Here is a 15846-nt window from a genome sequence, read left to right on the forward strand (position 1 = left end):
GGCTAGCACAGGCATGGGCTCAAATGCTTAAAGCCCCAACAGGCTCTCCAGGGAAGATGGATGAATTGATAGATTTCCTGTTACTGACACCTGGCTCCCTGCAGAGTTTTTGCCATCTTCAGATGGAAGGAAGTTGTCCTTGTGTTCCATGAACACCAGGGGGCAGACGTGTGTTAGGCTGCAAATCAGTCATCCTTGCTCTTAGGTTTCTGCTATTTAATGGTTCTGGGAGCCTTCCTGCTGTTCATCTCTAGCTACTAGAATACTGTCACCACCCACTGGCCCTTGGCCTTCTAGGCGTCATAACCACTTCTATGGGGAGAAGATAAAGGCAGTAGATGAAAGAGAGGGAAAATAGCGGTTTTCTTATTTTTCTTGTCTGCCAGGCCCTAGAAGCCAAGCAATAATGGGGTGTGGGCAGTTCTTCCTGCCTAAAGAAGACAAGGGAGACACACACACACACACACACATAGAGGGGGGGGCACCTCCAGGCCAGATGTGGCACAGGCCTAGTTTATTAAGTCTTCATGGGGTATTAGGAAGCAGAATTCCACCTTCTCTTGAAAAAACCAGAGGCTTAGTGACCTGGAGGTAGCTCGCAGGGTAAAGCTCTTGTGTGTAAGCATGAGAATGAAAATTGGAATTAATCTGGGAGGCAAAGACGGGGATCCCTAGAGCAACCTGGCTATCTAGAATAGGCAAATTGATCAGCTCAAGCAATAGGCCCTGTCTCAGTATACACAGTAGAGGCAAGTTGAGAAAGACACCTATCATTAACCTCTGGCTTCCACATGCATGTGTGCGCACACACACACACACACACACACACAGAGACAGAGACAGAGAGAGAGACTCAACACTCACTAGTTGTGTTTTTCCGAGACAGTAGTCTGCTTCTGCTTGAGTGGCATTCGGTCATTCTTTCCCTTCAGGTGGGGACATACCCAGCTTTTCCCCCATTCTGCTTCTATTGGTCACTACCTCCATCAAGAGTCACCTGCCTCAGGGTTTTGGTCCTTGAGTTTATAGCCAGCAGCGATCTGGGCACTTTCTGGGTTCTGCCCATGGGGACCAATGCTAACTCCACAGCCATGGTTTATTAAGAGCCCTCTCTGAAGCTGAGTGTGGTGGGCATGCCTTTAATCCCAACACTCTAGAGGCACAGCCAGATCAACCTCTATGGGTATGAGGCCGACCAGTTCCACATAGTCACACCCTATTCTAAAATAAACAGAGAAGGCCCCCAGGAGCTTTTGCCGAGCATAGACTTTGTCCTAGGGAATCTGCTGGGAAGTGAGGGCAGTATGCAGCTGGCCTCACTCCTGTGCCCTCTGAGGGGGTAAAGATTAAGGAGAAGCTCTGAGTATGGGTATAGGTCAGAAGAAGCTTCGGTCTTGGGTACCTGTGGACCCCAAGTCCCAGCAACCATCTTTTATGGTGAGTTCTTAGAAGTCTTTCTCAGCTAGTTTCCCTTCTATGCCCATCTCTTCCACAAGGTGTCAGTAGTGAGCAGCCAGAGCCACGCTGTTGAGTGTGATTGTAGCTGTTAATGGTGTACTTAGCTCCATGTGGCTAAACTGCCTCTTTACCCTTGTCCACAGGTCCGCTCGCTGGCCCATGCTGATGAGGCAAGGGGGCTACTATGGCTGCTGGAAGAGGAGGCACTGGTGCCGGGTGCCACCGAGGATACTCTCCTCGACCGTCTTTTCTCCTATTACGGCCCCCAGGAAGGAGACAAAAAAGGTAGGTGGTGTCTGGAGGACAGTCCTGCTTTGGAAGAGCTAGGTGGCACTCTCTAGCTGTGTGTCTGTGTCTGTGCCCTGGTGATCTGAACTTTACTTCACATACCCTCAGGCCAGAGCCCTCTTCTGCGCAGCAGCAAACCACGGCACTTTCTCCTGGGCCACAGCCATGGTACCAACTGGGTGGAGTACAATGTGTCTGGCTGGCTGAACTATACCAAGCAGAACCCAGCTACCCAGAATGCATCCCGGCTCCTGCAGGATTCCCAGAAGTAAGGCCATCTCATATCTTCTTCCTACAACTGTTCTCTGGGTCCCCTTCCTCTGGTGATATGTCAGGGGCCCATCCAGCAAGACAGATAAGCCTCTAGTCCCTGAGAGACCACAGTCAAGGCTGTGTGGCCTTGGAGACACAGGACTCGCGTCAGAAATAGAAATGGGAGGCAGACGGTTAGAGATGCCTGTAGTTTTCAGTTTGAACAGCTCCCTCATTCTCTTTAGAGAAAGCAAAGCAAACTTGGTGACACACACCTATAACCTTAGCACTCAGAAATTAGAAACAAGGGAGCCAGAAGTTCAAGTTCATCCTTGGCTACATTTTAAAAAGATTTTATTTATTTATTTTTGGTTTTCCCTCTGTAGCTTTGGAGCTTGTCCTGGTACTTACTCTGTAGACCAGTCTGGCCTCAAACTCACATAGATCCGCCTGCCTCTGTCTCCCAAGTGCTGGCATTAAAGGTGGGCACCACCGCCCACCAGGCAAGATCTTATTTTTTTAATTATGAATATATGGGGTGCTTTGGAGATCCTCCAGAGCTGGAGTCACAGGTGGTTGTGAGCCATCTAACATGGGTGTTGGGAATTGAACTTGGATCCTCTGCAAGATCAGCTAGCACTTGGAACTGCTGAGCCATCTCTTCAGACCCCTCAACAAGATTTAGAAACTAAAAAAATTCTTTTAAAATCCAGAAATCACATAAGCACTATCATCCATTCGTTTACGTCATAGATTAGTGGATACTTCCTCTGTAGATAGGGACTTGTAGGTGCTAGGCAGCTAGCAGGGAAGAGAGCACACACCCCTGCCCTATGGAGTTGACATTCTAGTGCAAGAGGTAATGAACAAGAGATGAAACACAGATTAATTATATAGTGTATTGAGCTGTATATTAGGAACACTGTCTTCTGCCCCCACTGGCGGGGAAGAGGAATGGGTTGCTCCCGCTGCCCAATCCTTGCCTGCATGGCTTCTGTCTGTCTTGGGTTTTTCTCTTCTTCTAGTTTTGCTGTAGGATATAGGACATACTGCCCTAGCAAAGATGGCCCAGGCCCTGGCCACAGCCATATTGTGTGTGTGTGTGTGTGTGGCAATACAGCTTTTATTGTCCCGTGTTCTAACTCCTTTTCTGGCCTTGCTTCTCTTACAGAAAGATCATCAGCAACTTGTTTCTAGGCCGGGCAGGCAGTGCCACGGTGCTCTCAGGCTCTATCGCGGGTCTGGAGGGCGGCTCCCAGCTGGCCTTGCGCCGGGCGACTAGCATGAGGAAAACCTTTACCACTGGCATGGCAGCTGTCAAGAAGAAGTCTCTGTGCATACAGATTAAGCTGCAAGTGGTGAGTGTCCTGCAAAGCCCAGGCCTCTTTCTCCTGGCAGGTAGACACTCAGTGCCCTCAGGGCATCAGTGCCACCCAGATCCACCTGTTTTGATCACTGCTGGTGGGGTTGCCTTCTTGGTGCTGCTACTATGACCGGCCAGCCAGGCAGGAGGGCACAGAGATGTCCGGGCTCAGCAGTGTCCTAACAGGTGGCAGACCAGCAGCTACCCCATGAAGAATGGAGATGCTAGCTTTCTGGGATACTAGACATCAGAGCACTGAGGTTGGTCCCTTTTCCTTTGGCAGGATGCCCTCATTGACACCATAAAGAGGTCCAAGATGCACTTTGTGCACTGCTTCCTGCCTGTGGCTGAGGGCTGGCCTGGAGAACCCAGGTCTGCCTCTTCCCGCCGAGTTAGCAGCAGCAGTGAGCTGGACCTGCCCCCGGGAGACCCCTGTGAGGCTGGGCTGCTGCAGCTGGATGTGTCCCTGCTCCGTGCCCAGCTTCGGGGATCCCGCCTGCTTGATGCAATGCGCATGTACCGCCAAGGTGAGGCACCTTCCCTCCCAGCCAAGTTCCGGTGCTCTTTCCGGAGCTGCCAGGTCCCATCCTGCTGCTGTCCTTCTGGGGACTGGCTTGAGGTCCCTTTCTTCTGAAGGTCCTTTCTGCTCATCATCCCCAGCTCCCCTGGTGCTTTATTCCTTTCTACTCGGGGATTCTTTTCTTCCCCCTCTCCCTTTCTCATTTTAGTCCTACACTTGCCTGTGCTTGTGTGCATGTGTACACACGCACACATCACACATATGCAGACACATGTGTGCACACGCGCACACAGACCATCCCAAACGTTTGTTCTCGTGACTCTTCTTGCCCATCATCCCTAGTGTAGGCGGGTCGACTCAGCCCGTGGCAGTAGACAGAAGACTCAGTGCCCTTCCAGCACCATCTACCCACGGGGAAAGCAGGTGCTAAATCTCTTGGAAGTACTTAAAATTCCCAAGAAAGGTCAGACAGATCCTTTTGATGGACCCAGCTTCAGGAGGGAGCAAGGATGACAGTAGTAGCAGTTGTCATCCATAAAATATTTATGGCCCACCAGGTGCTATTCCCAGCTCTTTCATATTTTAATTCACAGCATCCATCCTTGTGAGGTGGTACCTTTTATCATCCCTAAATAAGGAGGAAGGCTCGCAGAGGCTAAGGAGCATGCCCAGGGTCACCCAGTGGCTGAGCTGGATTCCAGCCAGGCTGTCTCATCAGGCCTCTTGAGCTGAGAAGTTAGAAATTGCCAGGTTTCTGCTCTTTTTTTCCCCCTCCCCGTCAGCGAGAAGCGCAGGCTGGGTCCTACCCACCTGCAGACAGGTACCCTTGAGATATCCCCATGGATACCCTCGCTTTTCCTCAGCAGCGAAAGCCAGGAAGCAGGCTCCCTACCCCGTTCTAAATAAATCATCGATCTGTCCCCATGTCTTGATATGGAGTTGGTGTTTATTATTTCAAAACCAGATTGTTACCGCTCTGAACCAAAATCAATGTGCTTTACTCAAACAAGCAGATCGATGAGGCCAACGGCAGCCGCCTCCCCTTCCCCGGCCCCCAGCCACCATCGATAGCTCTGATGATTAATTAAGATGCCAGGCGTCCAGACTGCTATCCTGGCCCATCAATTTAATTGCAATTCAGATAGAATCAATAGCTCACTTTGTCTTGGCCTCTCAGCAGCCCCCGCCTCCTGTTTCAATTATCAGGCACATGCATCAGCCCTCATCTCCCAGTTGGAGGGTTTCCCAGAGCTGCTGGCCAGAGCAAGCCCCCAGCTGGCTGTCAGCAGCCCAGGTGTGAACTCCACTTCTGCCTCTGACCACAGCCACTGGGACCTTGGGCAACCCAATGGCTCCAGTCTCAGGCCTCAGGTTCCTTGGCTGAAAACTGAAGCAACTCTGTTTGGAATCCCTTTCTGTCTTGAAATGCTGCAGTCTTTCAGTCCCCGCTGTGGTCCCTGGTGAGATCAGTTCAATTGGGGTCACTTCCTGCCATCCACTGTTCTGACCTTGTTCCAAGCCAGAAGCCATCTCACCCTTCCCTTGACCTCAAGCCCAGACACACTTTAGGAAAAGAGAATTTCAGGGTTTTGGTCGTTTAGCCTTAAACTCAAGGTCAAGAAGGTAGGACAAGGAGGGAGTTCTTTCTGTAACCGTGCTTCGGGAGACAGGAGAGGGGGAAATCCTGTTTCTCTGAGAATTCACCAAGTGAGCCAAGCTGTGCTCACTATGTATTTTCTGAATTGGTCTCCATGACTACCATGTGGAATGAGGTCCAGGGTCCCTGTTTAAGGTAAAGATGGGCCTGGAGTGTGCTTTAGCTCATGATGGAGAAGGGAGCCCCCACTCAGTAAGGCCTCCAAATGAAGATCAGGGAGGACAGCTGATGGGGGGGTGGCAGGGAGGTCTAGGTGACTTTAGGATGCTTTCTACCCTCCCAAGAGCATGACTGATAATACAGAGACTGAAACCTTGAAGACTCAATAAGGAAAAACAATAGGACGTCAGAGTATGGCTAAAGAAAGATGCGGGGGCTGGCCTGGAATCTGGACCCAGCTCCTTACAGCCATGTGACCTTGACTGCGAAGGACACTTCTAAGCCACATACCCTCCATCCTCCCCTTTCTCCTCCCACCCCCCTTTCCTCCCCCCCCTCTGTGTGTGTGTCTCTCTCTCTGTCTGTCTCTCTCTGTATCTCTGTGTCTCTGTCTCTCTCTCTGATGTTGGGAATGGAACCTAAGGCCACACCCTGAGTGAAAGCCTTCATATCCTATTATGGAACAGCTCTGATGGTCTGTCCTTTCTGGACCTGCCTGTTCCATCCCCCACCCTGCTCATGCAGTCAGGCAAGGTGTTGATGGGTCTGGCTCTGGTTCTGTCTCCAGGTTACCCAGACCACATGGTGTTTTCTGAGTTCCGCCGTCGCTTTGATGTCCTGGCTCCACACCTGACCAAGAAACATGGGCGCAACTACATAGTGATGGATGAGAAGCGGGTAAGTTTGGGTCTCCAGGATCTTTGCTGTCCCCTCACTCACTCGGAGCCCTCTGACCATCTTTCCTAGATACTGCAGGCTGGCTCTTGCTCAAGGTTATAGAGTTCCAGCCAGCCAGGGTTAGGACACAGACACAACACTGTGGCAGCGCGAAGGTGGCTCAGGGCATGAGCTGCAGAGACTGGGGAGGAACCGCTGTTACTGTAGGCCAGAGATTTGGGCGCCTGTGCTTTAGGAAGCCAGACAGTCACACTGAGTATACATGCCAGAACCTCCCAAGCAGATGACTAGGATTTATTGTTTTGGGTATCCCCCTGATGGCATCTGGGTCCTTCAGCCACGGCTTCCATGGCAGGATTTGGTTCCTGAAGTAGGAAGCTATCTGGAGCTGGGCAAGCATCCTTCCTAGGAGGAGGCTGATGGCAAGTCTACTTTGGTGCCTGGAGCTTATAAGTCTGTGAACTCTTGACTGCAGAAGCATCTTTATCACTCTACACTGCTACCTTGACCCCAATTCCTCAGGCAGCCAAAAGGCTCCTTGAATAGAGGAGACCTCCTCCCCTGAGCATTGGCCTCAGGCTTCCAGCTTGACTCTGAAAGCACCTCAGTCCTTAGGAGGCTTCCCTGAAGGGAGGGTACCCTGTAGCCCGGGGAAGGAAAGCCCACAGCATTGCCTAGTCTGTCCCTGCATCTTCTACCCCTTGCCTCTGACTCACAGAAAAACATTCATGGAAGCCTCAGATTTCTTCCTTGGAAATGCTGTCCTTCTCAGACTGTCATTTCTACATGAACCTCTCTGATCACGGCATCCTATCTGTAGTGTCCTCTGCTCAGGAAGTCTGCTGTTGGACTCAGAGAGACCTTTCAAATCTAGACCCAATCTGTTCTCTCTTGCCAGTCATTTACCTCATAGCCTTGACACTGTGGCCCAACCCACCCAGCACTTCATTCTCCTTAGCCTCCCACAGCTCTATTTCACCTCTACCCTGAAGAGCCAGCTCTCGCGTGGCTGCACTCTTCATATTAGACTCCCAAGAGCTATGGAAACAAGCTATACAACTCTCTAGACTTAAATCCACACAGGTTTGTGGTCTTCAGCCTTAGGTGGGCCCTTGGCATGGCCTAATAAGTCTCCTGCATGTCCTTCCTTACATGGCCATGTCGCCAAGCTCCTCGTCTGCCACTCCATTCCCCGTCTCTCTCCTCAAATCTCCTCCTCCCCTTCCCTGCCTTCCCAGGTCATCTTCCCAGCATATGACCTTGACTCTGAGCTAACGAAATCAAGGGCCTGGCTTCTACCTTTTTCATATGTCTCTTCATCATCCCCCTTCTTCCCATCCCCCATCCTGCCTTGGTGGGAACAGGTAGAGGTGAGCCATTTTGGGGCAGTTCCTTCCTCTGTGGCTTAGAATCCATTCCCTCCTGGCTCTTTTCTTGGTTAGTGGTTCCACAGATAGATAGCAGCCTCCATCTAAAAGGCAGGTCTCACTATGTAGTCCCAAGTTTCCTGGAGCTCACTATGTAGACCAGGTTGGCCTAGAACTCACAGATATCCATCTGCCTCTGCCTCCCAAGTACTGGGAGGAAAGGTGTGCGCCACCCACCTGGTTGTTCCTGGTGTTCTTGATATGTGACTTTGCCGACAGCTCTGATACTTTGGAATGTTTCCTGCTTGCCTCCTTTGCCGCCGCTGTTTCCCTCTCCCTGCCCTCCTCAGTCCCCCTCACTGCTTCAGGAAAGCCCGCATTCTCCAATACTCTGCGCATTGGTTTATTCTAGTCTCTCTTCCTGGCCAACCTCATTCACACCCATCACTTCAATTACCACATATACACTGACTGACCCAGATCGATGCCTCAGCCAGACCTTTCTCCTGCATTCCTCTCTAGCTGCCTCTGGGTCTCTGCGTCTCTTACCCCACACCGAGCACTTTCAGAGCGCTCATGCTCTTGCCTCTCAAGCCTTTCTTCTCCTTATAGTCCCCGCTTGCTTTTGTGGGTGACCTCTCTGGATCCGGCTCTGCCCCTTCCTGAGTGAACCAGGCACACAGGGCTCCCCACACCTTGGCCGCACTTTTCTCCCCGCCCCCTCACTCTTACAACATGTACTCTCCTCTTGTGATCCCAGGCCTTTGCTCCAGTTGGGGGCATAACTGGTAGCTAAATTCTCAGGCCAAGCCGTCCTCCTCTGGGGGCTTCACAGCCCACTCCCGACGTCCCGTGGCTTTTTTATATACGTCACTTGTCTTGCTCTCCAGCAACCCAGTCTGGTCCCCAGAGTGGACATAGTGGCTGGCACCACGGAAACTACCTAAGGGGCTTGTGGAAGAAATGACGGGCTTTCTAGGAGGGACCCAGAGAGGGCCCAGTGCATGGAGACAGGGAGAGCCTGTGCGGGTCTGATGGCAGCCTTTCTCTCCTCAGGCTGTGGAGGAACTCCTAGAGTCACTGGACCTGGAAAAGAGCAGCTGCTGCATGGGCCTGAGTCGGGTGAGTAGGCAGCCAGGCGTTTGCTTCCTGGTGACCCAAGTCGGATGGCTGACCGCCAGAAGCCAGGGTGTAGATGTTCCAGTTCCAGCAAACTTTACTTTCTTGCCAGGATAGCTGATGGTTCAGGACTGTGAAACCTCTGTGATGTCAGAACTGAGTGGGTTGGAACATGGTCCTGAACTTGGCCCATGTGGGGAGTGAGAAACAGAAGAACTGGGCATGGAGGGAGGGGGCCGGGCTTGGAGGGAGGGGGCTGGGCTTGGAGGTAGCTGGCCGGGCTTGGAGGGAGGGGGCTGAGAAAAGCCAGAGGTAGTAGGAAGAGAGCTCCAGAGTGCTCCCGTGTACAGAAGAGCAAGCAAGGACATGGTGAGCTGGGCCACCACTACCTGTCCACAGGCCAAATTCCTCATCTAAATGGAATGCGTAGCATAAAGGCAGGCATACCTGGCCCTGGCTCCATACCAAAGGGTCAGGAACAGTCTTCCTACAGGCAGGGAGCCCTGCCTACCTCTCTGCCCACAAAATGGCTTGCATAGGTTGTGCTCAAATGTTCTCTGGGAACTGGCATGGAGAAGGGCAAGGGGTAGCCAGAGAAAGAGTCATGGACGCTTTCCTCTGTCAGAAAGAGGAAAGGAACCCTGGTTACAGAGCCTCTTGCACAGGGTGAGGTAGATGGAGAGGCATATGTACTACTTGTCCTGTGTCCTGCAGTCTGCAGGGTGAGGCAAGGTCTCCATTTTTCCCGACCCTCCCTTACTGTGTCTTCTCATTTCAGTTTCTGTGTCCTTGGATTTATCTTTTTCCATTGGGTCCTCAAAGTCCCTTCTGCCCTGTTTATTGCTTTCTGGTCCTGTTTTTCCTTTTTCTCCTTATTCTGTATTTGATCCCTCCCCTTTGGTGTAATTTTTCTGCTCTGGTCTCTGCTTTGTCTATGACATCTGGCTCCCGTCCTTTCTCTCTGGTCACCACACACACACACACACACACACACACACACACACACACACACACACACACACACACCTTTCTGAGACCCCAGGGCAGCCAGCTGGGCTGCCTGCAGTCAGACCATTCCTTTAGCTGCTTAGTGTCTTGAGGTTAGTTCACACCCAGCTCGCCTGTAAGCTCCTACCCCTCTAGCAGGCTGGACCACTGCTGGCTGGTACTGGGAGTGGCACTCCTCCAAGCCACTTCCCAGGTTCCCAGACACATCTCAGGCAGGAACAGGCCTGTACAGGTTGGTCTTCTTCTGGCCACATCTTAGACCCTCGGCTGTCCTGATTCCTCCCAGGAGCCAAACTGAGGCAGGTGAGCCACAGGGCAAGGGAGGCAAGGTTGGGTGGTTGCTTTGAGACAAAAAGTTTTTAGCTTTGCAGGCTGTGCCTAGTTAGCACTGCCTGGTGAGCACGGACTGGATATTTATAATGCTTCAGTGGAGGGGTCTCATTAGAGACCACTGGGAGTCTCAGAGCCTCCTGTAAAATTTGCGCTAATGGGTTCTTGAGGAAGTGATGACCATAGTCTTCCACCTAATACTCAAAGGGATCCGAATATTTTTTTGCTGTATGTGTGTTCACACATGTGTGCTTTGTAGTGGGCGCTGTTGAATAAAGGCCAGGGAATGAATCTGGTGTCTTCCTCCATTGTTCTCTGCCTTATTTATTATCATTAATTATTTTTGTTGCATTTATTTATTTAGAGAGAGAATAGGGGTGTGGGTATGTATGAGCACCCTTGTGTTAGAGCTTGTTATTCCCTTCTGCCATGTGGATCAAACTCAGTTTCTCAGGTTTAGTGGCATGTGACTTAACTTACTGAGCTACGTCATCAGATCCCTCCACCTTGATTTTTTGAGGCAGGGTGTCTTACGGAGTTGGGAACTCACTGACTGGCTAGACTGGCTAGCCAGCAAACTACAGGGTCCTACTCACTCTACCCCCTACCCAGTCCCCAATACTAGGGTTACAGACAAATTGGACCACACCTGGCTTTTACGTGGGTGCTGGGGATCTGAACTCAGGTCCTTTTGCTTGTGTAACAGGCATTTAACAGGGTGAGCCATCTCCTTAGCTCCCCTCAAATGACTCAACTCACAAATGTACAAATGTTCAAGAGGTTTGGGGCTTGCATCTGTAGTCTTTAGACCGTGTGTGTGTGTGTGTGTGTGTGTGTGTGTGTGTGTGTGTGTGTGTGTGTTTTGGAGACAGGGTTTCTCTGTGTAATCCTGGCTGTCCTGGAACTTACTCTGAAGACCAGGCTGGCCTGGAACTCAGAGATCCACCTGCCTCTGCCTCCTGAGTGCTGGGGTTAAAGATGTGGCCTAGACCATTCTTTTTAATTGTGTCTCCGAGCTGTTCTGTCTCTCTGTGCCTGTACTCCCCTGCTTCCCTGTTTGCTAACCAAGCACGTTTTCTTGACTGAGGAACAAATTAGCTATCCCTTCCCTTAGTGGCTCATATATTACTGGAAACGGGGTGTGAGTCAGACTTAAGATACACGGAAAGTCCCACTTTGCCATTTTGTAGGATTTGGGGCAGTATCACAAGGACTGAGCTGGCTTCTTTTCCAAGGCTAGTCTCAGAGGATGAGGCTTGTGTGAAGTCACCTTATAGTCCCTTCCCCTATAAGGACTACATTACCTGGTTCTTGATTTCTCATCTCTGTCCCACAAAAGGGACCTTCATTTCCTTCCTTCCTTCCCTCCTTCCTTCCTTTCTTAAGATCTATTGCTTACATGTGCGTATGCATATGTGTGTATGCCGTGTGTATAAGGGTGCTCACAGAGGCCAGAAGATGGCATCAGATCCCCTGGCACCGGAGTTACAGCAATTGTGTTGATATGGGTACTTCAAATCAAAATCAGGTCTTCCTGATGAGCAGGCAGTGTTCTTTCTTAATTGCTTAGCTATGTCTCCAGACTGTCTTTCTTTATAAGGATAGATCGCATATTTCTATGTACTTATGTGTTTCTTTATTTGTGGATGTGTACATGCCACAGTACATATGTGGTGGTCGGGATAACTTGAGGTAGTCAGTTATTTCCTCCTACCATGAGCATCTTGGGGATCAAACTCAGGCCGGGCAGCTTAGCCCCGCACCAGGTGAGAGTAACTGTACCTCGTACCCCTTTGGCTTCTCAAGGACACCAGAGTCATCATCACCCTGCTCCATGTCTCTTAAGAGGCCAACACAGGGCAGCAAGCTTGAGAGGAACAGCTGGGTGTCCCCACACATCTGTCTTCCAGTCCCCAAACCTGTATGACGGGTCCCTCACCTCACCGGCTTCTTCCTGAGAGTGTGAAACTGAACCGTGGGGGTAGGGGTGGGGCACCGACATGAAAGAGGAGGTGGCTGGAATGAAGCCGAGCAGGCAGCAGAAGGGCAGAGGCCTCGCCCCGCTCTAGTCTTCCCTCACATGCAGCTTCTTAGATCTTCTCCCACCCAGACACGCCATCTCACGCTTCCCCTGAGCCCACGAGGCTGGAGCTGTGTCAGGGCCCTGCAGTGGGCCGCGGCACCAGGCATAGTGATAACATCTTCAGCTGTAGCTGAAGGGCCTCCCCTCCTTGTTTGGCCAGTGAGTGCTTCCTGTTCCTCTTTGTCCCCGTATCTTCTCTGCCCCTGTCCTTTCTCCTTTGAAGTTGGACTTCCCACCTCACTCCTCCAGACCTGAAGCCTTCCACCTGGCCCTGGCCCGCCCCATTGGCCCTGCTAGGGCACCTCCTCTCTGCTCTTGGGCAAGTGGATTTTCAGGCTCTTCCTGAACCAGAGTCCACACTCCCTAGCCTGCTGGTTGCCTGTGCCAGCTGCCTGTCCCTGTGGCACCTCCTCTTGTCTCTCTCTGCTGCCCCAGCTCCGGCTTTTACCAGGCTTCTTCTCCCGATAGGTGTTCTTCCGGGCAGGCACGTTGGCACGGCTGGAAGAGCAGCGAGATGAGCAAACCAGCAGACACCTGACCCTGTTCCAAGCGGCCTGTAGGGGCTACCTCGCCCGCCAGCATTTCAAGAAGAGAAAGGTGCTGCTCTAGGGACATCCCAGCCTGTGGCACAGCAGAGTACCAGTGGGAGGGCCCGTAAGACACATGCTGGGGAGGTCAAGCAGTTGTCATCATCTGAGAAGGAGGTGGGGACCTCCCAAGAGCACCATGCCTGGGCCAGGGCGGGAAGCATGCTTGAGTGCCCAGCAGTATGGACAGGCACCCTGGCCAGGAGGCTGTGTTGCAGTTGGGGGGGTAGAGCAGGTCCCAGGCAAAGGTGGGCTGTGGTTCATGGGTTGCTCTATGAAGATTAAGGAGCTGTGTCAGCGACTCCTTTTCTTATTAGCAAGTCCATAAAACAGCCAGCACTGCCGCCTCTTGTGTTTCAGCAAGATTAGGTTTTATTGCACAGCTAGGCCAGGGTGCTGGAAATAGTCAGGCAGCAAATAAAGCAGATGAAATTATTCCTAATGACGGTGGGACATGAGTGCCCCGTGCACTGCTCCCAGGACCGCCTACCCTCTGAGGGGTGGGGCAATGTGGGAGCCAAGGTGGGCATGAAAAGGGTCCTGTGCTGGCAATGGGAAATGGCTTGGTCAGGGGAGCTGAAAGTCTGTCATGTGGCAACCCCAACTGCAGATCCAGGACCTGGCCATCCGCTGTGTGCAGAAGAACATCAAGAAGAACAAAGGGGTGAAGGACTGGCCCTGGTGGAAGCTCTTCACCACCGTGCGGCCCCTCATCCAAGTTCAGCTGTCAGAAGAACAGATCCGCAACAAAGACGTGCGTGACTTCCGGGGCCAGCCGGGCCAGGGAGACAGTCCATGTATACAAGGGTCTTGCTGGCTTGTCTTGGATTGAGGTGCTCTTAGGACTAGATGACCTATGCCCATCAAGTAGATGTCCCTCTGGAGTGCTGTATGGGCCCTAGGTAGCTTCTTAGGATAAAACTGTAGGCATCCACTGTTTATGGAGGAGAGTCTAGGGGTCATGAGTCCTGGGAGCCTCTCCTGTTGGGAGTCCTCAGGGGACAGAACTGGGGTCTTCACCCCTCACAGAAACCCATCTTGTCTCCTTGCTCCCCACAGGAGGAGATCCAGCAGCTGCGCAGCAAGCTCGAGAAGGTGGAGAAAGAAAGGAACGAGCTTCGGCTCAACAGTGACCGACTGGAGACCCGGGTGGGTGACTCCAGTCACCAGACAGACTGGCCCACTGTCCCAGAGTGCCCTGACCCACGAGCCCTGGCGTTCTGGCTGAGTGAGGCAGTCACTTCAACTGGCGACCCCTCCTCCCCCAACCCCAGATCTCAGAGCTGACATCGGAGCTGACTGATGAGCGGAACACAGGAGAGTCCGCCTCCCAGCTGCTGGACGCAGAGACAGCCGAGAGGCTTCGGGCTGAGAAGGAAATGAAAGAGCTACAGGTGAGGGCAGGGTGAAGACGGCTGGTGACGCCACACTCGGCTTCCCCAAAGCCTCTTGGCACCTCCTCCACTAGCTCCACATGTCTGTCTGCCTGGGGTAACATGCAGCCTGGGTGGTTCAGGACGTTGGGCAGGACAGGCAAGGGGAAGGCTTGCAAGGCTTACAGGCTGTTTCCTTCAGACCCAGTATGATGCGCTGAAGAAGCAAATGGAAGTTATGGAGATGGAGGTGATGGAGGCCCGGCTCATCCGGGCAGCGGAGATCAATGGGGACGTGGAGGATGATGATGCAGGTGGGTCTGAGGTAGAGGAGGTAGGCCGAGGCCTGAATGGCAAGCCCTGATGCCCACCCTTAAGTAAACACACGCTCTGTCCAGGCTTGTCTCCCTTCTGTGAGCTGTTTTAATACAAAAATATAATCAATGGATGAGAAGGTAGAGTTGCTAAAACCAGGCATGTAATCCCAGGTGACCAAAGTTCAAGGTCATCGACTACATAGTAAACCTAAGGACAGGCTGGGATACATGAGATCTTGTCTCAAAAGCCAAACAAACAAAGACCTCAAAACCGCAATGTCAAGGTGCTGAGAATAAACAGGTTGACCCGCTGTGGTAATGACAAGGGCCATGGTCCTCGTGGCCTCCAGAAGTCACCCTTTCTAGACTTTCCCCTGATAGTGGTTCCTTCTAGCCATCATTTCAGAAATGCTCCTAAGCCTTGCTGGCTGGCTCCACCCTCTCCTTCCTACCCCTCTGCTTCTGTCCCCTGCCCTTCCTGGGGACCCTCAACAACTCTGAACGGAGTTGCCTGTCCCCTTGGCCCTGCAGGGGGAGAGTGGCGGCTGAAGTATGAGCGTGCTGTTCGTGAGGTGGACTTCACCAAGAAGCGGCTCCAGCAGGAGTTAGAAGACAAGATGGAGGTGGAGCAGCAGAGCCGGAGGCAGCTGGAGAGGCGGGTAAGGCTGGCGGGGAAACTGAGGCCTGAACCAGAAGGCTGGGGCTCAGTGCCAGGTCTATTGGCAAACAAGCCAGAGGTAGGCAGACCCTGGGAGGAACAGGGGAAGTGCTGTGTTAGCCAGTCCCGAGAGGACAGCTAGGAACGCCCCTTAGGTTCAGGAAGGTGGCTCTTCTTGTCCTCTGCCCCCAACTCTTTCTTGGTGGCTGCTGACCATCCACCCTTTCTCCATCTCTAGCTTGGGGACCTGCAAGCAGATAGTGACGAGAGTCAGCGGACACTCCAGCAACTCAAGAAGAAGTGTCAGCGGCTCACAGCTGAGCTGCAGGACACCAAGCTGCACCTGGAGGGCCAGCAAGTCCGAAACCATGAGCTGGAGAAGAAGCAGAGGAGGTGGGTGGCCCTGTCCTGTGCTCTCAGAGCCTGACCTGCTTGGCTGTTCGTGCTGGCATGTGAAACAGACTCACTTCTCATCTCCCAGGGGGACTCGGCCGGGTATGCGTGGAAGGCCATTCAGGCCTCTGTTCTACCCTAGGTGGACCTGTCATCTGTCCCAAACCAAAAAGCTCGGGCTTTAGCCAAGTGCAGAACCACCTGGCCCCTGCCCCTGCCCCTGCCCCCTCCTCTGC

At 52.5% G+C, this 15846-nt stretch overlaps 1 protein-coding gene across 31 annotated transcripts in view; it reads left to right on the forward strand.

The window, feature by feature from the left end:
* Positions 1 to 15846, forward strand: part of Myo18a (myosin XVIIIA) — a 98877-nt gene that overhangs the window by 61901 nt on the left and 21130 nt on the right. For all 31 annotated transcript variants that reach the window (XM_040749216.1, XM_040749217.1, XM_040749218.1 and 28 more), the window contains 13 exons: positions 1602 to 1743; positions 1855 to 2014; positions 3170 to 3356; positions 3645 to 3888; positions 6266 to 6375; positions 8799 to 8864; positions 12751 to 12879; positions 13480 to 13623; positions 13929 to 14018; positions 14144 to 14263; positions 14445 to 14556; positions 15091 to 15218; positions 15456 to 15610. In XM_040749216.1, coding sequence (XP_040605150.1) covers positions 1602 to 1743; positions 1855 to 2014; positions 3170 to 3356; positions 3645 to 3888; positions 6266 to 6375; positions 8799 to 8864; positions 12751 to 12879; positions 13480 to 13623; positions 13929 to 14018; positions 14144 to 14263; positions 14445 to 14556; positions 15091 to 15218; positions 15456 to 15610 — 1787 coding nt within the window. The remainder of the gene's footprint in view (positions 1 to 1601; positions 1744 to 1854; positions 2015 to 3169; positions 3357 to 3644; positions 3889 to 6265; positions 6376 to 8798; positions 8865 to 12750; positions 12880 to 13479; positions 13624 to 13928; positions 14019 to 14143; positions 14264 to 14444; positions 14557 to 15090; positions 15219 to 15455; positions 15611 to 15846) is intronic.

The sequence above is a fragment of the Mesocricetus auratus genome, unplaced genomic scaffold (assembly GCF_017639785.1).
Source record: "Mesocricetus auratus isolate SY011 unplaced genomic scaffold, BCM_Maur_2.0 Super-Scaffold_100007, whole genome shotgun sequence".
In the NCBI taxonomy this organism is placed as follows: Eukaryota; Metazoa; Chordata; class Mammalia; order Rodentia; family Cricetidae; genus Mesocricetus; species Mesocricetus auratus.